We start from the raw sequence: 21,813 nt of genomic DNA on the forward strand, positions 1-21,813 counted from the left end.
GCAAACAACAATAACAGCTTTAACTGGCAAATGACCATGGTATTAAGCGGGATGATGGACAGCTAACTTTGCATTAAATAATTCTAATGGACTTTGCGTTGGGTCGCCTCCATTAAAACAGTTTAAAGCACAGCTAGCTGTGCGTTATTCCTTACTGAATGTATGACAATAACGAACAGAAGAAGTGTTTTCTCAGCTGTACTTGAAGACGGCATTAGTATTTGTCTGGTCATGTGATCTCAACATGTCTGTACACATGAGGCTCCATGTCCAATAAAACCACTTAAAGGAACACTCCACTTTTTTTGGAAATAGGCTCATTCTCCAGCTCCCCCCGAGATAATAAGTTGATTTTTACCGTTTTGAAATCCATTCAGCCGTTCTCTTGTTCTGGCGATATCACTTTTAGCATAGCTTAGCATAAATCATTGAATCCTATTAGACCAGTAGCATCGCGTTCAAAAATGACCAACGAGTTTCGATATTTGTCCTATTTAAAACTTGACTCTTCTGTAGTTATATTGTGTACTAAGACCAGCAGAAATGTAAAGCAGCGGTTTTCTAGGCTGATAAGATTAGGAACTACACTCCCATTCCGGCGTAATAGTCGAGGAAGTTTGCTGCCGTAACATAGCCGAAGCAGGCGCATTAATATCACACAGCGCCTGAAATTAGATCCCAGCTAGGTAACTTCCAATGTGACCGGTGCTAAATTTGTGTAATTCCGGATGTTGCAGCTGTCAGAGTTGCAGCTGGTAAATTGTTAGTGGCTGGATTTACCTGTGTGTGATTAGCTATGGTTATGTGCATTGTAAGGGGCTGTGATAGTAAGTCGAAGACGTAATCTACTACCATCTTTCATAGAATTCCCACGAAAAAAAAAGCAATTTCGACTAATGAATCAATGGCTGGCTGCTCTGAACATAGATCTCAAAACACCGTTAGAAACGATCAAGAAATGGCGTGTTTGCTCCGAGGATTTTGAACCAGATGACTATTTGGATAGTTTTACCGATACTACAGCACGGCGTCTAAAGGACACGGCGATCCCAACAATCTTCAAACTAACGTTACAGACAGGACAACAAGGAGCATCGCCCACGGCTGTAAGTGAAACATGATTAATTGCTAACGTTACCTGTGAAATGCAACCCCTGACGACTAGGTTTGGGCGAACAGTTGGCTTAGTATTTGCTATGACCAAATTCCATGTGTGATTGCAAAAGAAAGTTATTGCGAACAGTCGGTGGTGTTTTAAAGTCAGTTTTGAGTAAAAGTGTACATCATGAATGTAAGCCTGAAAATGCAAACTGACAGTATGCATTTAAAATCTTTATATTATATAATGTAGCAGGAATAACTTACTCTTGCGACAGCTGGCCATTAGGTCCACTCGGCGTGTGACGTTTTTTCTAGTTTATTTTGTCAAACCGGCAAAAAAATCGACTATTGCAGGATGCAGCATTGCATCCAAGTCCTCGGATGTTGCGACCTGACACTCCCTCATCAGGTAGATCCACCCTTGCCATCGATGGCAATACCTAGTCCCACTCGCGACAACACAGGCACTCACTTTTAGTTGGCATGGGTTGGCAAGCCCCACCAGCGCGAATCTGCTCTCCTCATCCCGTCTGTCCCAGGCAGTTCAGACACACTTTCTTGTCTTTCGCGTACCAAAACCTTAGCTTCAGTGAATTCTGGTTCAAATTGATACGGTTTAGGATCTGCACCAAAGTAAATATCTTCTAAATCGTCTCTCACAAATGTCTCCATGGCGAGGAACGCTGTCTGTGCTGTGCATGCACGTTGGATATGTTGACGGAAGTAAACATTTGCACATGTGCTGTGTGGTATTACTGCGCCTGCTTCGGCCATGTTACGGCAGCAAACTTCCTTGACTATTACACCGGAATGGGAGTGTAGTTCCTAATCTTATCGGCCTAGAAAACCGTATCTTTACATTTCCGCTGGTCTTAGTACGCGATATAACTACAGAAGAGTCAAGTTTTAAATAGGACAAATATCGAAACTCGTTGGTCATTTTTGAACGCGATGCTACTGGTCTAATAGGATTCAATGATTTATGCTAAGCTATGCTAAAAGTGATATCGCCAGAACAGGAGAACGGCTGAATGAATTTCAAAACAGTAAAAATCAACTTATTAACTCGGGGGGAGTTGGAGAATGAGCCTATTTCCAAAAAAAGTGGAGTTTTCCTTTAAGGTGCACTCTCTGTCTGTTCGTTGCTATGCAGTAGAAGTGAGCATAAGTGTTTTTAAAAGAAATCTTTGCAAATCGCTTTTCCTAATACTGTGCTAGTTAGCAAGTACCACAGCTAAATACAGCTTAAATTTACAGTCTCCGAAAGAACCGCTCTCACCCCAAAGCAGAGAGGGGCAGGGTGAGCAGAGCTCATTAGCATTTAAAGGGGCATGCACAAATGGGTCGCTGTGAACAGCTGTTTTTGACTAGGTAAAAAGAATGTTGTTTAACACTACCCATTGAGAAATTAACCAAAGTATGTTATAGACTTTCATTAAGAGTCTAGAGAATTAAAGGGAGTTGTACTGCAGTGGGTTTGTTGAGATTAAGTGAAAAACCTAGGACTAGTTCGCCAAAGTAGCCTTTTTTAAATGATCTTGATCTAATAAACAACTTGATTGACAGCAGTGGTTCTAGAGGCAAGTTGTTTAGAAAGAGGAGATCTATTATGATATGAAGATCTAGTGTTTGTGTGAATATATGTACAATTTAAGGTCATTCACCATTATAATGTTGTTTTGGAAGCCTTTTTAACTGTTGTAGTGCCTTGGAGGAATAGTAACACTCACACTGCCGACAACGTCATCAAGTTTCAAGTTTCTACAACTTAAGGTTTGGTCTGCATCCTTGGCCATTCTAACAATGACAATATGGTTTTAGCACTATGTGCTTTAACCCCTAAAAAGCTGTATTGTAAGTACTAATTTTGGAAATTATTGTTAAGATAAGAATTGGAGGAAACTATGCAATGTTGCTCTGTGATTTCACTTTGGAATATTCAGAAAACTTTAGCTACATTTTTCTCAAAATCAACTCTGTTGACTCTATTGCCCTCAAACAACCGTAGCTCAGTCATTTTTTTTTCTTCTGATGCCAACAAGTCCTATACCATTTTGAAGGTATTTTGATGGAGTCAAATGTATATAAAATAAGAACTCATTTTTGAAAGTTTGCTCATTTCAACTAATTTTGCCAGCAGCAAAACTGCATATATTTTTTTTTTTACAAACAATATGTGTCATATTGTTTGTAAAAAAAAAAATATATGCAGTTTTGTTTGACCTTTGGATATTTGATTTAAACTTCTTTATTTGTACTATTGCTCATTTGTTTATTTGTTCTTTCATTACCAACTGTTTACTTGTTTTTAATGTTTAAAATCAATATTAGTCTATGGCAGGGCTGCCAACTCTTACGCATTCAGCATGAGACTCACGCAATTGACCCTGTTCTCATGCTCTCGTGTCCATCGTTAGGGTTAGTAATTAATATGATGTGTGCCCTATGTAGAAATAAGTTAGCATTATTAAAGTTATTTGTTTTGCAGTATTGCAGTAGTTATTTAGGATAAAAACACAGTACCAGTCACTGAACCAGTCATCATGACGTTACTATGAGACAAATATCTGAGCATGCCTATAAGTTGATATTAATTATTGTTTTTTAAAGAAACAGACCAGGGGACCTGCTCCAATGATTTAATTTATATTAATTTTGATTAGAACATTTAAAATGTATCAATCATGTCACTCATAATTCAGTCAATACTGTTCAAATTCCGAATCGATCTAGTTAGTTAGATGTAAATGTTATCTGTTTCTGTTAAAGGATGTTTTCAAAAGTGTCATGGGAAAGAAACAAGTGGTGCTCAGAAAAGGACTCTTATCTTAATGTGGGCAGCTAGTCAGCCCCAAAAGAAGTCGTGTCATCCAGAGAAAGCAGGTCAGCAGCAGCAGGAAATGACACAAGAGGAAAGTCAATTGACAGAAAATCCGGAGAGGTAGTTGGGGCATTAGGGAAAGACCCAAAGCCCAGAGTGGAGCTGCCTCCTATAGGTGCTCTTTTAAAAATGAATCGTCACAAATGGCCATTCATAACAAAGGGGACACTAAGGCCCAATCCCAATTCTATTTTCTACCCCTCGCCCCTTCCCCTAGTCCCTTGAAACAAAGTGTAAAGGGGAAGGGCTGAAATATTTCCCCTAAGAAATGGGACACCACTACAACACTGTTATACGTCATCATAAGTTGTCGCTAGCTCCTAATGTTACGTCAGAGGACATGCGCAGATGTTTATCACTCATTCCAAGATGTCAAAATGTTGTCATGTTGCAAAAAGTACAAATGTACGGTGTACACACCATTCATTCACATGTGGCCGTAAGCAAAACAAACAACGCATTATCACATGCGCGGCAAATTGCTAATCAGTGTAGTGGTGCCTGGAGAAGTATATATATGCTTCATTTGTGAATTTCGTTTTCAACTTGAACGCGTTCGTTTTCTGGATCCTTGGACTAAAATGTTTACAGGGGTTCACTTGTTTAAGAAATTTCTGATCGTAAAAAATCAGCTTCTTTTTATTTGTAAGGTATCGTTTTTATTATTATGTACTGATTTAAATTACTGGTGCGGTAGACGTATCGGGCGCAGGTGCATTAGGCGCAATCATTAAATACATTTCAAAGCAAGCCGGCTCTACGGTCCTGACTGCATCATCACTGCCTTTATTGGGTGTTTTGAGCGAATATTTACATTTATTCACATGACTGGATGTGGTGGACTGCCATGATTTTGGTTACTGCAGGACACTACTGAATAATGCGCATCAGAGGGGATTTAAAAAGTGGAAGTGTGTATACACCGTATACCTGCGTACACCCTCCACTACACCACCGTTGCAAATTGCCGTGCCACTGGTCTTTCATGTTTCTAACATGCAGTCAAGTGTATATGACATAAAAATATATATTGTAATATCGTGCAATCAGTGCTATCTGTTAGCAAACTTTAGCGATTTTTTTGCAAACGTTTATTTACAAAACAACACCATAAACACAAACACAAGATTGAAGGTAATATACATATAATGAAACATTGTCATGAAAATCCTTATTAAAGGCAAAAATTACTTATATTTACGAGTCTGCTTGCTCGAGTGAGCAGCCATGTTGGAAATTTCTCTTATCCCTTCGTTTGAAGTGAGGTCCTGAAAAATCTTCGTTTGGAGGGCTATCTGGCCCTTCCCCACTTCCTTACCAGTCCAACCAAAAGAGAAATGAGACACCCTTACCCCTTCACGTGAACGCGCCAAACGGAGGGGTAGGGCTAAGTGTAGGGGTAGAATTGGGATTGAGCCTAACTCTGCTGTGAGACCCAAAGCAGAGAGGGACATTGGCTGTGCAGTGCGTCCCAAGCTGAGAGGGAAGTTGCCTCTGTGGTGCTTCCCAAAGTCGAGAGGGATATTGCCTCTGTAGTGCGTCCCAAAGCCGAAAGGGACGTTTAGTCTGCGGTGTGTCCCAATGTCGAGAGGGACATTGCCTTTGTAGTGCGTCCCAAAGTCGAGAGGGACATTGCCTTTGTAGTGCATCCCAAAGCCAAAAGGGACATTGCATCTGCGGTGCGTCCCAAAGTCGAGAGGGACATTGCCTTTGTAGTGCGTCCCAAAGCCGAAAGAGACGTTGCATCTGCGGTGCGTCCCAAAGTCGAGAGGGACATTGCCTTTGTAGTGAGTCCCAAAGCGGAAAGAGACGTTGCATCTGCGGTGCGTCCCAAAGTCGAGACGGACATTGCCTCTGTTCTGTGTCCCAAAGCCAAAAGGGACGTTGCCTCTGCGGTGCATCCCAAAGTCGAGATGGACATTGCCTCTGTTCTGCGTCCCAAAGCTGAAAGGGACGTTGCCTCTGCGGTGCGTCCCAAAGTCGAGACGGACATTGCCTCTGTTCTGTGTCCCAAAGCCAAAAGGGACGTTGCCTCTGCGGTGCATCCCAAAGTCGAGATGGACATTGCCTCTGTTCTGCGTCCCAAAGCTGAAAGGGACGTTGCCTCTGCGGTGCATCCCAAAGTCGAGATGGACATTGCCTTTGTTCTGCGTCCCAAAGCCGAAAGGGACACTCATCTGCTGTGCATCCCAAACCTGAGAGGGACATTGCCTCTGCGGTGGGTCCCAAAGCCGAGAGGGACATTGCCTCTGCAGTGCGTCCCAAAAAAGAACAATGGATTTTTCACAAAGGGCGTCACAAAGAAGACTGGGCAGGTCATCCCAAAGTAGTTTGGGGCATTCTGCAATGCGTACTCAAGAAGATGCTGTCTTTGAGCAGGACAAAGGTAAGTTTACTGTTGAAAACCAATACAGATTTAAATACTTTGAATCACCCTTTAGCTTTGTTGAAGTTTATTTAAATAATCTTCCAGTGTCTCAAATGAATAAAAATGAAATGTCATTGTCACATTGATATTCTTTTAACAGATCACATTTGTTCCCGGTACAAATTTGGTGGCAGGCTGGGTGAAGGAGCTGGTTCCGTGCGAAAAGGGATTCGCATCAAGGATGGTCTAAAGGTATGGGTTTTTTTTAACTTACTGTAAGCCATTTTAATGTATCTTATGTTCACTAGTTAGAAATGTAAAACTTTTAAAACAGTAAGAATGAACAAACACGCTTTACTAGGTTTTACGTTACTGCTTGTTGATTTACTTCTTTTGAGATTCATGATTTTAATGAAATCACCTCTGTCCATTGCTAATTGTTTATTCTTTGTTTTATTAATCAGGTGGCGGTGAAATATGTTTCAAAGAGAAAAGATACAACATATATCATCTCTTTAAGTATGCTTTACTCTCTGCATTTTTTTTCTCATTCACTGTTTACCCTCTTATGATATAACATAATAACATCTAATATTGATGTAAATCATATACAACAGTGTGGCAAAAGACCCCAATCTAATTTTCATATTTTTATTTTCTAGGCTTTTAATCCGAAACCTCTTCCCTTAGAGATTGCGTTGGCAGTTATTGTCAATAGGGAACCCAACTGTCCTCATATCATTGAATTGTTGGACTGGCAGGATAACCCAGACTATTACCTCATGGTCATAGAGCGTCCCGTGCCAAGCATGGATTTGCAAAAATTTCTGAAATGCAGTGGATGTGCGATCAACTAGCAGATCACACAGTACATAATGTGGCAAGCCATTTACACAGCAAACTTTTGTTGTTATCGCGGTGTTTTCCATCGTGACATCAAGCTGCAAAACGTGCCCATGAACCTGACAACATTGAAAATCAAATTAATTGACTTCGGATGTGGAGCCCTCAGGGATTCAGGCTACACTGTCCTCTGTGGTAAATATCATGCATCGCTTTGCTATCAAATTGATTAGCTCACTCAGGCACATCCTGTATATGGGTGTATCCTGTAACATGCGTGGTGTTGTAAATGTCTAACATAATTTCTTTCCCCCAGGCACCAAACCGTACCTCGCTCCAGACTTGTTGACAGAGGCAGATACCATGCATAGCTTGCAACAGTGTATTCACTTGGGGTGCTCCTGTTCACAATGCTGCATGGGCGTTTTCCAACAGACAAAGACTTATACTGCTTGGGCAACAACCAGTCTGTATTTGCTGTGTCGAAAGGCGAGATTTATATTATTTGAGTAATTATATAGCATGAATTAAGTTGTGTAAAAAGTTAAAGATAGAATGTTGGTTAAGGTAGTAATCTAATTTCTCTCCTTTTTCCCCCTACAGAATGCATAATTTTTTTGTGGGCTTGTCTGCAGCGTCGTCCAGAGTGCAGGATTCCCCTGGAGCACATGCTTTACCATGACTTATTTGTATTGGGTTTTCCTAATCGCCTGCCAGTTAAACTGAATGCGTAGGTTTATACTGTCATAGTTGTGTCTGAAAGCTGACGTGAGTGGCCTTTGCGTGCATCGCCTTAGGTCTTATTACTGACAAAATCCTGTATTTAGGGATGTTTAAATATTGTAAACATTTGTGAGGTGTTATACATAACTGGCAATATTACTGATCGGCAGTATTTAAATATGATATAGAATTATATTGTATATTTTTAAAGCAATTTTATACTTTTTATATAAATATAAAAAAATCTATGGCTTACTTAAAATTGCTTATATCATAACAAAACTATAATAAAATATTACTCAAAATAAATGCCAAATACAGTGGTAATACAACTCCCGAAAAATACAGGTAGCGACAATATATTTTGTTTAGTTTTTATGTTCAAGTTAAGCTGTTGAGTGGAAGATATTGTTCATGTTTGGTACACTTGTTCTAGTTTTACCGTAATGCTGCACTAAGATAAGCCAAGTTGTTAAAATGCACTAAGCTAGGCCAAATTGGTAAAATAATCAGGGAAAACATTTATTTTGTTGTTAAACTTGCAGGAACAACTTGGATACAGGCAGTATTTTTTTTTCTTAATGCACTGCAGAGCAATTCAGTTGTAAATCATATACATTGGATTGAGTTTAATGACATTAATATATTGATTTGCACCAAGCAGTACACAAATTTAACACAATAAGATATGAATATTGAGAGGTAAGATCACATGTTTTATGTGACATAAAATATACTGTATGTGGGTTCCCCTTAAACCATTTTTATATTTTCTTTAAAATAAGTATCTACTAAAAATAAACAAACAATGTACATGATAATCAAAAGGCTCTCATGTCGGTGCCAATAGCCTTGTGGGCAGAGCACCAACATGTGGCACCATTGCGCTCTGGGTGTCCCAAGTTCAAGTCCCAACTTGTGGAACTTTCTCGATAGATAATACAGGATGTATCGACGATAGATCATTAAAATTAATGACCATGAGTGCTTGTGGTGTGTTTTGACATGCTGCTCAGTTTATTTAGAAATTATAAAACTGCCTTCATTGTCTCGGGGTCTGGCTGAAACCAAGCCCCCTTCTTCTTAGAATGGCTTGATAAAGTGAACGTTTTACTAAAATACTATTAAATCTATCAAGATGTCAGCGGATAATGAATAAACAAATTCAAAAACAGCTTTACCAGCTTCAGTCCTGATATAAATTACAGGAGCAGAGGTAATTCAGTCCTTCTGTCATATAGCTCTGGTGCAGCATCACAAAGCTCCCTACACTGAAAATGAGTTGATCTGGTGTTGGTGGTACTTTACAGAACTTTACTGATGAAAAATGACTCATGTTGCTTTCCATTGAAGATTCCATTATGAAATCTAATGTACCTACAGCAACAGAGATGACATGTCTTGTGTTTAAAACAAACATGACAGACAAACTGACAGAAAGAAAGAGCTCAGGTGAGAAAACAAAATACTCTCTAGTTATGTGCAACACTGATAACTTAAAAATACAGTTCTCTCATGTGTGAAACCTCATGTGGTATTGAAGTGCAACTTTTTTTCTAAAACACTTTCCACAGTGACCACATACAAAAGACTTCTCTCCAGAGTGAACTCTTGTGTGGCTGTTAAGGTTTCTTTTTCGGTTGAAACTTCTTCCACATTTCTGGCAGGTGAAAGGCTTCTCTCCTGTGTGTATTCTTATGTGTTCGTCAAAGTGTTGTTTATAAATAAACCTCTCTCCGCACTGAGGACATGTGTAGGGCTGCTCTCCAAAGTGGATTCTCATGTGGCCTTCAAAGTGTCGTTTTTGACAGAAACTCTTTCCACACTCAGAGCATGTGTAGGGTTTCTCTCTATGAGTTCTCATATGGACTTCAAGGTTTTCATGTTGATCAAAACTCATTCCACACTGATCACACGTGTAAGACTGATCTCCATTGTGAATTCTCATGTGTCTGATAAAGCTTCCTTTTTGAGTGAAAATTACTCCACACTGTTGGCAGGTGAAAAGGCTCTTTCTAGTGTGAATTGTCATGTGGAAATTAAGGCTTCCTTTCCGGTTGAAACTCTTTCCACACTGTTGGCAGGTAAAAGGCTTCTCTCCAGTGTGAGTTACAACATGTCTTTTGAGACTTAGTTTCTGACTGAAATGCTTTCCACATTGTTGGCAGGCATAAGGTTTCTCTCCAGTGTGAACTCTCATGTGGGCTCCAAGGTGTCCAGGTTGAGTGAAACTCTTTTCACACTGTTGGCATGTGTATGGCTTCTCTCCAGGCTTTTGAGTGCTTTTTATTGAGGAAGTCTTTTTAATCTGTGAACAACTAAAAGATTTTTCTGCGTTTATGAAATTGTAATCTTCATACTCCATTTCATTCAGTACTTCACTCTCCACTTTTAGTGTCATCAGGTCTAAGGTGGAAACAAAAAGTTAACCCCAGTTTAATAGCACAAAATATCAGACATCAAAACATTCAAACATGTACAGATCTGGCCATTAAAAATGCGTCTATTTTCACGCGGCAGCCTGCAATTCGGCACGCGTGGGCACGCGTCCTACCGCAGCTGCTTTTTTTGATTTTTTTACAACGTTGTTGCACTTCATATAATATCCACCAGGTGGCGCAAGGAACAAAATTCTGTAGCCAAACGCCATGGCCAGCTCTAGGGGGCGTTGGTCACAAATACCAGTACAATAGTTCAATGATTCCTCTTTCCTGAAATTATGGTTCAAACCAATAGCAAAAAGATAGCCTATTCATAAGCAGGTGCAGTTGTATTGTTATTTTGTTTTCTTTCTTTGTTTTCCTGACGAACATTTATTAGACTGCATCGGAAATAGAAATGTTAATTTCAGTTATTTTATTTTTCCAACCGACAACTGACGTAAACCGCTAAATTCGTTTTCAGGGATTAATTATACACAAGCAAGAAGCAGCATAAACATCAGAACCTCACGCGCAGAGCTTATGCACAGAGAAAAACCCAATAAACCTATATATAATAATAAATAAAATAGGCCCATATAAGAAATTTATGTTTTTCTTTTCTGAATGAATAATAATTTAACAAATTAATAAGTAGCAAGCCTGTATGCAGAATTTTAGGCAATTTCTGTCATGCGCCCTTAAACCAGCATCTTGTTTCCATTATTTTATTTTTTTTTACAAATAGCCTACACATCTGTTTTTTTTTTTTTTTTTTTTTTTTTTTTGTGATTGTACACAAATAACAGAAATATGTAAAATAGCATAGTTTTGAGCAATGCCGTACTCTTGAACGAGTATTGTAAGCTGTATCCACTTTATTAAGGGGAAAAAAATCAAGTGATCCTGACGGTGCCGCAGGCAGTTAAATAACTCGACAACTTTCACCTTCACAATAAAATACATTATATATTTCAACGTTTTAAAGCAACATCAAATTAAGATATGCATGTTTAAGAGGTAGTTCGTCTTTTTCTTTTTCTAAGATACACAATTTTAGATACACTGACAATTAATTTGAGTAGAGACAAATAGAAATGGGAAGGATAAATATAAACTACAGTATTTTTTGCGATTTTGGTGCTTAGAAATGTATTCTAAGCGGGCAGCGGGCGAATAATATAGTTAATATAGCGCGGAGCGGGTGGATGCGGAATAAAACCTCGTGGAAGCGGGACTGGAAAAGCACTTTGTTATATCCTATAGAGTATAGACTATTTAGATACTTCATCATCAAGCAAACAATTATTCATAAGCAGGAGCAGTTTTATTATTATTTTCTTTTCTTTTTTTCCTGATGAACTTTTATTAGACTGCATTGAAAATAGAAATGTTAATTTCTGTTTTTTTTTTTCAAACGACAACCGACGCGTTAAGTTATTAGCCTATTAACGACCAGATTGTGTTAAATTACATTTAAATTTAAATTGAAACGTGGCTGTGTCACATTAATAACAGCTAAATTCGTTTTGAGGGGTTAATTGTACACAAGCAAAAAGCAGCAGAAACATCAGAACGTCACGCGCAGAGCTAATGCACAGAAAACCCCAAAAAAGCTGTATGTAAAATAAATAAAAATGCCCATATGCGAAATATAATTTTCTTAATGAATAATAATTTAACAAAACGAAATAAAATAAAATTAATAAGTAGCAAGCCTATTCATGGGTACCAAAGACGTCACTTCCGCTATGCTCGCCGCCATATTTGTGTCCGATATGACAACAGACACAGCGCATCTAAATGAGATTCAATAATAAATTGAAATAATAAATTACTTTTTACTACTACTTCCCGCACTGTGTATTTGACTTGATTGTATTTTTAGGTATGTATGCTTTATGTTTACACAAAAAGTGTAAATTATTGTGAACGTAGTCGCTCGATGAAGGCTTTAAGACCTTGAAGAATCCTGGTCACTACTTCACAGCGAACGGGACTCGCGCTGACGGCACCCTCAGTCCGCGCTTAGATTTCGGCAAATTAGTTTTGGCAAATGCAAAAAAAAAAAAAGTGATTATTGAGCATAAGCCCAACAACCAGCAAGCCAAGAAAACATAAAATATACCTGAGGGAAGAAGTCTTTCACGTCTTGTGTATTCCTAAACCTGAATCTCATTATTAAAGCACAAATTCAAGCACCAAAAGCAAGAGATTTCTTTATTTAAAATATGCATTTGTATTCATTCAAGCTATATGGCTGCAATAACATTTTAGTTTAGTTTATTACACCACTTGTGCAGCCAGTCACAATTCACAATGGTACCATTTACTCGGGACGATGGTTTGTGTGTAACTTGTGTGCCATTTTTGTATGACAAATAATTTTTAGAGTAATTGTACCTAAATAGTTTTAGCAAAACAAATTATTTTTGAGAACCTTTTTACATGTATATACTGTACTGCAGGCGTTGCAATGACGAACGCTATGTAGTACAATAGTTTAGCGTTTATTATTTAATTTTCATAATTCACTAAACACTGCATAATCTAAAACATAATCTTGCTCTTAAGCCAAATACACACTGAAACAAATAATGTACGGCATCTGGATGTACTGTAAGTCACTATTCTCTGCATTAACACTGTTTTGAACTTACTGTTCGATTGCTTTCTTTGATCGGTTCAAAATGATGTAATCGCAAAAAAATGCTTCTTTTCATTAAGGCATTATTTTGGTTATAATGTACTGATTCACAATCTTATTCAATAATTAATTATTATTCCACTACTCTTGTTGTGCCGAAAAAAAAACACCCTTGCTGTGAAAAGCACCTGCGTGAATGACACCGGTACACTAAAGGCTATACTGTATGCATACCGACCCACTTCAAGCACTGCTGAGATCGAATAAAACTGAAGTTAGGTTTTTTTTTCTGATGATTGTTGTTACAGCTAACAGAATATCAGATCCCGGGCATATTGTATCCTTGTTCTGAACATTCTGGGAGTTTTGTTGATCTTCCTCTGGTAGTTGTGGCAGCTGTGACCATAGACTGAAATAGGTAGCGCGGACACAAAAATGGCGGCGATAAAGCACAGTGACGTCACATGGTCCCTATGATGCGCCCTTAAACTAGCATCTCGTTTCCATTTTTTTTTTTTTTTTTACAAATAGCATACACATCTGTTTTTTCATTGTGATTGTACACAAATAACAGAAATATGTAAAATAGCATAGTTTTGAGCAATCCCGTACTCTTGAAGGAGTATTGTAAGCTGTATCCACTTAATTAAAGGGGGAAAAAAGTGATCCTGACGGCGCCGCGGGCAGTTGAATAACTCGACAACTTTCACCTTCAGAATAAAATACATTAGGCTATATATTTCAGCGTTTTAAAGCAACATCAAATTAAGATATGCATGTTTAAGAGGTAACGTAGTTCGTCTTTTTCTTTTTCTAAGATACACAATTTTAGATACACTGACAATTAATTTGAGTAGAGAGAAATAGAAATGGAGAGGATAAATATAAACTACAGTTTTTATAGAGTTAAAAATTAATTAATTAATTAATTTATTATTATTATTATTATTATTATTATTTTGATTTGTTTTTGCGATTTTGGTGCTTAGAAATTTATTCTAAGCAGGCAGCGGGCAAATAATATAGTTAATATAGCGGGAGCGGTAAAACCTCGTCGAATCGGGACTGGAAAAGCACTTTGTTATATCCTATAGACTATACTTCATCATCAAGCATGGGCGTCGGAAGCAAAATAAATCTAAAAATGTAAAAACAGAAAAAAATACTTTAGTATATGCCATTTTCTGTAGTCTGGTGCCTTTTATTTAATGTTTTTACACAATGCAAATAGGCCATATTTACAAATATTATAAAAGACGGCTATTGTGCAACATTTTCAGTGGCGTAAGTGATAATACGAGTGACATATCGTTTTTGACGCGGGAGACCCGAGTTCGCGTCCGCCTTTTGGTGAAATCATTTTCGAAATCGTCTCCCTTTTCACTTATATCATATCGGAAAGGCATTTGTTTATTTGTAAATTAATGAAATAATTGAAAAGTTGAAATAAAGTATCAACTAGGGTTAGGTCACCTAACTTAAGTGTATCTGAGCACTATACTGTACTTTTAGGAGTGTTAATAATTTTTTTTATTATTATTATTATTATTATTATTATTATTATTGTCTTTAGATTTGTTCTTACATTTTTGATGCTGTACATTAAGATGGCGCACTGCTCATGCAGTTTTTTTTTTTTTTTCTTAAAAACTAATTGAAGTGAAAGGGAAGAAACTCATGTAGATTTGGCCTAATGTCCATGTAAATACTATAGCCTAGTATTATATCCTAATATAGAAAATAATTTAGACAAATAAACAGAAGGCTCACTTTTCAAAACAATAAAGCTTAAATGACTGACAACGAATACAGTTGTTAAGTATCAAAAGTGCTTCAGTGAGTTATGCAATTTTTCCCCACCTTTTTTCTTTTTCTTTTTTTTAAAGTGGAAAAGTAGTTCTTCTATTTCGAAGAAGTTCGTTAAGCCTGGAACTAGGCTTAAGTCTGTTCTGGGAAACCAAAGGGAAGTGTTTTTTTTTTTTTTTTTTTTCAGTTTTCTGAAAAGTAGCCGTTAATGAGGCATCAGCGTTAAAGTGCCCCTATTATGCCATTTTAAAGGTAGTTAATATTGTTGTAATAGTCTCTTAAAACAGGTTTACATGTATGCAAGTTCAAAAAACACTTTAGTTTTCTCCAAAATTAGATTTATTTTTACCCCGTTTCTAAATGATTCCTAAACGACTCGTGTGAAGCAGTTCGAAGATTCAGTCTCTCTAAACCCCTCCTTTCAGTGAGCCCTCACTGCTGTGATTGGTCAGATGGTGCAGTCCTTTTGGATTGGTCTACCGCTACAGCGCAAAAACGAAACGCCCATTGGCATAACTGAATGACAGCTGCGGAGACCTGTTAATGCATAGAAAAGATAGCCTCGATTTTACCCTATCAATTCGAGCCGGAGTCTGACGATGAAACGGTTGAAGTGTCACATCGACAAGAAACTGTTTTGAAAGCACGACTGGAGCAGGACGTCTCTCAGTGGGTGTCATATTATAACTGTGGAAAGTGCTTGCAATTTGCTTTTGGAAGCGAACCGGGCACACCTCTATGTTGTGAACTTCAACACTGTACAATCCATAACATTGCGTTAAGCCATCGTTTATCATTATCATTACTTAAACTAATAAGGCAGACAGACAGTCAAGCTGCATCAATCACAATTTTTAGACTACATTGCACTCACAGCTGAACAACAGAACTACAGAAACGCAAGTTAGCCGGTTACCAAGACATGTTCGGGGTTGTTAAACACCATAACGTACACAAAGACGTATTTTGAACGATCGCTAGAAAATACAATCATCAATTATTAATCATACTTACAGGTAGAAGTTCAGAGGAGCAAGCCGGTCCAAATAAACTGGGCACTGATCCATTTTTTAAAACCAAGCGTTTGGTGAATCCCGCGTTGTAACGTTACTCCCCAAGATTGGAAAAGCAGTCATCAGTAAAATGACGCGAACACAAAACAAGATTGGCATTGGACTGCTGAGGTGTTGTTGAAAAAATTAATGTTAACCACTCATTCTTGGTAGTTTCATCTTTCGGAAGGGCATATAAAACAAATTCACTCTCACAGCGCAGGGCGTCTTCTTGACATGATGTAATCCACGTGAAAATGGTAGGCCTACTGTTTGTGGGCGGGCAAGTTGTTCGCGAAATTGAACGTGGGCGGACATTACGCAAATGTGTAGCTCGTGACGTGTGGCCGTTACAGAAAAAAGATTCGAATTGCTGACGACTCGTTTAGGCGAATGTGAGCCGACTCTTTTTTTTGTTAGACAAAAACTTTATTTATAGTGCACTGTCGGCGTCACAACTTTGCAGATAGTTTATGTTCACATACAGCTACATGACACACTACATGAAATATCATATTTGAAAAGGCATAATAGGGGCACTTTAAGCGGCATGCAGTATAAAGAGCGAAATGTTTATGAATGGCAGAGTGGGGGTGGGGTGGGGTGTTGAATGCTGTCTGTTGCCTTGTTGTAATCAACATTTGGAGACTATTTTGGGGGTGCTGGGGGCGGATTCCGACTGCATTCAGTTGCATTTCGAATTCAGCATTCAAATGCATGCCAGGGAGAAGGGGAAAGCTTTCCTCACTCGCTCCACTTTTTTCAAAACATTAGTGTCCACGGCCCTGACACCAGTGATGCGCGGGTCAGTGGATAAACAACCCGAACCCGACCGACGTTTTCAACTAACCCGCCCGCAACTTGGACCGCCGAATAAAAAAATAAAATATTGTACCCGACCCGCCTCCTGACCCGTATGTTTAATATTAGAGTGATTATGCTGTGGAGATGCGGTCTGAAATATCCTGACATCTGAAATCCATTGGTGTACAAGCTACTTTAAAATAAAATAATGTGTCCTGTTGTAAAGTCGTTGCCGTATTGTTGTGTACGAAGTTCAGATGTTATTATTTTAAGAAATGTATATTTATATGTTTTAGGATTCTCCTTATTTTTGTTTTAGACATCCATCAATTACGGTGAATAAAAAAATGCCGCGCTGGTGGACACAAGACTTTCGCTTCTACTTTTGAGACCGGTGTTCGGACGTTTTTCTAAAAAAAAAAAAAAAAACTAAAAAAAAACTGTCATTTATGGTCATAAAAACAGAAGCTGAACATAATTCAAAACTGTAAAGTATTTGCTAAAGAAAACATGAAGGATGCCGCTTAATATTTGGCTTTTACGTGAACTTTAAAGCTTATCCCTCATTCCATTTGTTTTCTTTGTTTTGTAATTTTATATTATTTTCGTGAAATGTATTTTTGCTCAACATGCATTTCTCGTGACATTAGTAACCCAGAATTATTTGAGATATTTTATTTTGAGTTAAGAAATTATTATATTAATTGTTATAGAAATTAATACAATATTAAATAATTATAGGCTATAGGCGATGCTGTATATGCTAATGCTGTCTGTGCGCAATGTAGACAGCTTTCACAAGTGTTTACATGTATTACATGTAGGCCTACTTCAAATTAAATAGCCCTGCAAGAAACATTTCATGCATCCCACAATCTTGTCCATTGACTGACCTTCTTTTTTTCCGTAATATTTGTATTATTCGTTTATGTTCGTTATTTTTTCCTTCATTTTGATCTCGTAGTCGTTACATAACATTCTGAACGTAGATAATACTGTAAAGGTTCTATGACTGCGGTTTTTACTGGAATGCAGTTTAAAGGTTAAATTTAACATATATTGTATTTTATTTAGTCTAATTAATAGACAAATAATTGAAGAGTGAATCATTCACGTAGTTTCATTTGGAAATAATTTATCGTCACACGGTAAAATAGGCCTACATTCCTTCTATTAACTAATAGTCTTTTTTTCGTATTTGTCTTAATATTATTATCATTATCATTAGTATTACTATTACTAATATTATTTTTATTAGCCTGTTATTTTTGTATATATTTTTATTTCTGCGTTTCCACCCCTTAATTTGGCTCTCTTTAACGTTCATGTAAATGATTCTGTAAATGCTTGACATAGCCTATGATATGACTGATTCTTACTGGAATGTAGTTTAAAGGTTGAATTGAACATATTTTATTTTGTTTCGTCTAATTAATAGACTAGACTATATAAATACTAAACTGTTTTACTGAGAAATGAATCATCACATAGTTTCATTTGTAAATGAAAACATGCTCATTTATCGTCACACACGGGGATAAATGCAATCAAAAAGTCAAAACGTTATTGGCATAATTGTCAGGCGTTAAAAATAAATAGCCCTAACCAGGTATTGAAATAATAATAACCTATAATAATAATAAATAATAAGTGATTTAGAGCTATCTACTTTTTTCTTTATTGTGAATCGCTTAACCTAAATAACTTTCTGTATATGCTATTTGGCATATATTTAGCAAATATTGTGAACGACAATTATGCCAATAAAGTTTTGACTTTATGATTGTATTAATGCCCGTGTGTGACCATAAACGATTTACAAATGGAACGTGAATGATTCACTCGACAATGAAACACTATAAAGGTTATAATTAGACTAAAAATGAATATATATATATATATATATATATTTAAAATCCCAGCCATATAGCATAATCAAAGCTTTAATGGCATGCCAGCATTTATCATTTAGATTCGGAATGTTAAGAGATCGAAATTAAGGGGGACATAATGAATATAAACGAATAATAAATTTATTACAGAAAAAAGAGGATCAATTAATGGATAAGACTTTAGGATTCATAAAATGTTTCTTGCAGGGCTATTTAATTTAAAGTACTTATATGTAATATTTATTCTTGATAAACTTTTGAATGCTGTCTACATCGCGCACAGACATTCGCATATACAGCATTGCCTATTGTTAATATATAACTTAATATTGCATTGATTTCTATAACAATTAATATAATCATTTCTTAACCCAAAATAAAAAATATTAACAAACCTATCTCTGATAATCCTGGGTTATGGTTATGCAGGTTTGTTTATGCATTAAACATAAGGATGTCGTTACCTCGACAAAATAATCTTGTGGCCACGACATAATATGACATTCCCAGGAATTAATATCTCGTGGCAATGACAAAAAGTAATATGACGTTCCTACGAATTAATTTGTGTGGCCACGACAAACATAAGTGAACCGAAGGTGTCCCCTCCAGGTTACCGTTCCCTTTAGTTTGCAGCAATGTTTTCAGCCTGCTCCAGTCCAGTGCTTTACATGACTGCCCCCTACTGATCATGTCTTTCCTATGTCATTGTATTTTCCGTGTTCCCTTGGAATACACCGGCGTCACGCGAGACCACTTTACTTCCCGCGCGCATTTTAAATGGCCAGATCTGTAAAGTGTTAGAACTAACATACAATTACATCATATATCCACTAATCATGTATTTATTTCCTGCCCAATATATCGTAATTAGGCCTACCTCAAGGACCAGCTGTTAACGGTCTGTTCATCATTGACATGGACCATTTTTTCGGTGCCTGACCAACTAATGAAATTTTAGTCGACTAAGCCTCTTCTCAACGACTAGCATTCAGTAAACTAATAAGGGGGCAGCCCTAGTCGAGTGAAAGCGACGGCTGTCCACATGCACACAGCCCTTATTTACCTATTTCATATGAAAAATGTTACTTAATCCTAGCAGTGAACATCAACATCCATGTTAGATAAGACACAATTCTTTAAATTCTGTTTTTAAATCAAAGCACTATAAGAGTAGAAAATAGCCTTTTAGAGAAATAAAAAAAATGAAGCTGAAATTCTTTTCAAAAACAGAAAGCTGCAGGAGGGCAGACAGAGTAGAAACATACCTGCCAAAGACAAATTAATTGAGAAAATGTACAGGGCTGCGTTTCCCAAAAGCATCGTAAGCCTAAGTTGTTCGTAAAAATGATCGTACGACTGATCTTAATATTACGGTCTGTTTCCCAAAAACATCGTAACTTAAGTAGCACTTGAAAATCTTCGTAGATTTACGAGTGCTCTGGAGTAATCGTAAAGCCTTAAGTGCATCGTAAGGGGACAGAGTTATGAGGGCACCTGCTGGACAACCGGCAAATTGCACCTAAAATGTACTTCTCTTCAAAGTAATTTTTCATTTTATTGGTACGTATATATTTATTACTTTCTATTTTCTACTCATTACACCATTCAATATAGAAATAATAAATAAATAAAATAATATTACATAATAAATGTTAGAATGAAAAAAAAAATGTTTTAATTAAAATTACAAACTTAAAACTTAAAGTTTTTCAGGCTGTAATAATATTCACATGTCGCACACTGATTGTCATCTATTTCACTAATTGCAGAAGGCCCCACTTGAAGAAACTGAATCACTGATTTTAGAAATTGCATTAATTATCTCTTCCCTGAATTTATTCTCTTGTTAGGTTCATAATGGTCAAAGGTTGTCCTTTTATAAATGTACATGAAGAGTACATTTATATAAAACAGTGCTGATAAAGCATGTGCACATTAAACATTTTTCTGCACCTATATCGATAGGCTAATAGATAGGCCCTAATATTATATTGCCACACACACCCTCAAGACTCAAGCTGTAGTAAAATATATACCCCTCTTTTCACAGACAAGGCTTAAGCCTAGTCCAGACTAAAATGCAAGTCTGAGCATATTTTACTGAAGGACACTTGCACTGACTGATCTTAAAATATATCAGTCCCTTTGTTTTGTCTCAAGATGGACACCAGTAACATCAGTTTTTTTCCTAAGGCACATTTATAAAAAAAAAATACTTAAATCTAATTGAACTAGATTTCAAGATGGTAAGTGTCTGTCAAAAGGAGGGAAACCTAGGAGGTTTTTGTAGCTCCACCTCCTCTAAAATAATATTAATTTCCTCTTATTGAAAAATGTATTTTCTTTGTTTTTTGGTTTCAGCCATTTTGCTAGTGTCTCCACCCCTAGGTATGTGCTTATTTAAATTTTTGTCCTAATTAAAGATAATTAGGATAAATTTTTCAAAAATAAATGTAAGAGCTTATTTATTTCTTTATTTACTTATTGATTTATTTTGATGTGAGATAAGCAACTGTTGATAAAGAAATTGATACATAATTCTACTTAAATAATTAAGGTTCCATAATAATATCGAAAATGATGCAGATGTCATTTCTGGCAAGGACTGTTAGAATTTGTTTTATTTTCCAGTTAATTTATGTTTTTAAACTTGCTCAAGAAGAAATCACAGGACTTTTTATGTTATTCGAGTTGAATACACATTCACACAAGTAGAAGAAGAATCGGAAATAAAAAATTAGATGGATTGCTATAACAGCATGTGACATTTCAGCACTTTACCAACGGATAGCGACTCCTAAGTAGCACTTAAAACAGGGCTACGTGCAATTGTGTTAAGTGCATTTTTGGGAAACGCACGTAAAACAATAACGAACGTTCGCAAAGTGACTCGTAGAAAACGCTCTTAAGCGCTAAGATCAATCGTTATCGGGAAACGCAGCCCAGGACAGTTCATAGGAGAGTCCATCTTTGAGAATGAAAACCAACCTGTTTGTTCTTCAGTATCTTCATGTTGGACTCTGAATGTTTCTTCAATCTTCATGTCTTCACTCTCCTCTTTAATAAACGTCATCTTTATAATGGTGTGTCATGGATCTCAGTTGCTCCACCAGGAGTTTTTTCTGCGTTTGGAAACTTTTTCCTGTTTAAGATGACAATAATTATCAGGGGGAAAAAATCACAATCAGCTCTAGTTCAGTAGTCAGTGCACTAATAAGGGAGTCAGAGTAATAGTTAATGGACTTAAATGATCTGATTAGACAAACACTCAAT

General features: G+C 37.0%; 2 protein-coding genes across 2 annotated transcripts in view; both read right to left on the reverse strand.

The window, feature by feature from the left end:
- Nucleotides 1-21,813, reverse strand: part of LOC141325849 (uncharacterized) — a 41,268-nt gene that overhangs the window by 2,365 nt on the left and 17,090 nt on the right. The window contains exon 3 of the mRNA XM_073834577.1: nucleotides 5,418-6,231. Coding sequence (XP_073690678.1) covers nucleotides 5,418-6,231 — 814 coding nt within the window. The remainder of the gene's footprint in view (nucleotides 1-5,417; nucleotides 6,232-21,813) is intronic.
- On the reverse strand, nucleotides 8,921-21,676 carry LOC141326158 (uncharacterized). The gene is made up of 2 exons (XM_073834869.1): nucleotides 21,529-21,676; nucleotides 8,921-10,322 (listed from the first exon to the last, which is right to left on the reverse strand). Exons 1-2 carry the CDS (start codon nucleotides 21,611-21,613, stop codon nucleotides 9,430-9,432), a joined length of 978 nt encoding a protein of 325 aa, XP_073690970.1. The 5' UTR covers nucleotides 21,614-21,676; the 3' UTR covers nucleotides 8,921-9,429.

Source organism: Garra rufa, chromosome 2 (genome assembly GCF_049309525.1).
Source record: "Garra rufa chromosome 2, GarRuf1.0, whole genome shotgun sequence".
Classification (NCBI taxonomy): domain Eukaryota; kingdom Metazoa; phylum Chordata; class Actinopteri; order Cypriniformes; family Cyprinidae; genus Garra; species Garra rufa.

Excerpts from the sequence above, each read along its gene's own strand:
- LOC141326158 (XM_073834869.1), bottom strand. The coding sequence starts at position 21,613 with ATGACGTTTATTAAAGAGGAGAGTGAAGACATGAAGATTGAAGAAACA. Across the intron at positions 10,323-21,528 it reads AGATACTGAAGAACAAACAG|ACCTGATGACACTAAAAGTG; the intron begins GTTGGTTTTCAT and ends TTTCCACCTTAG.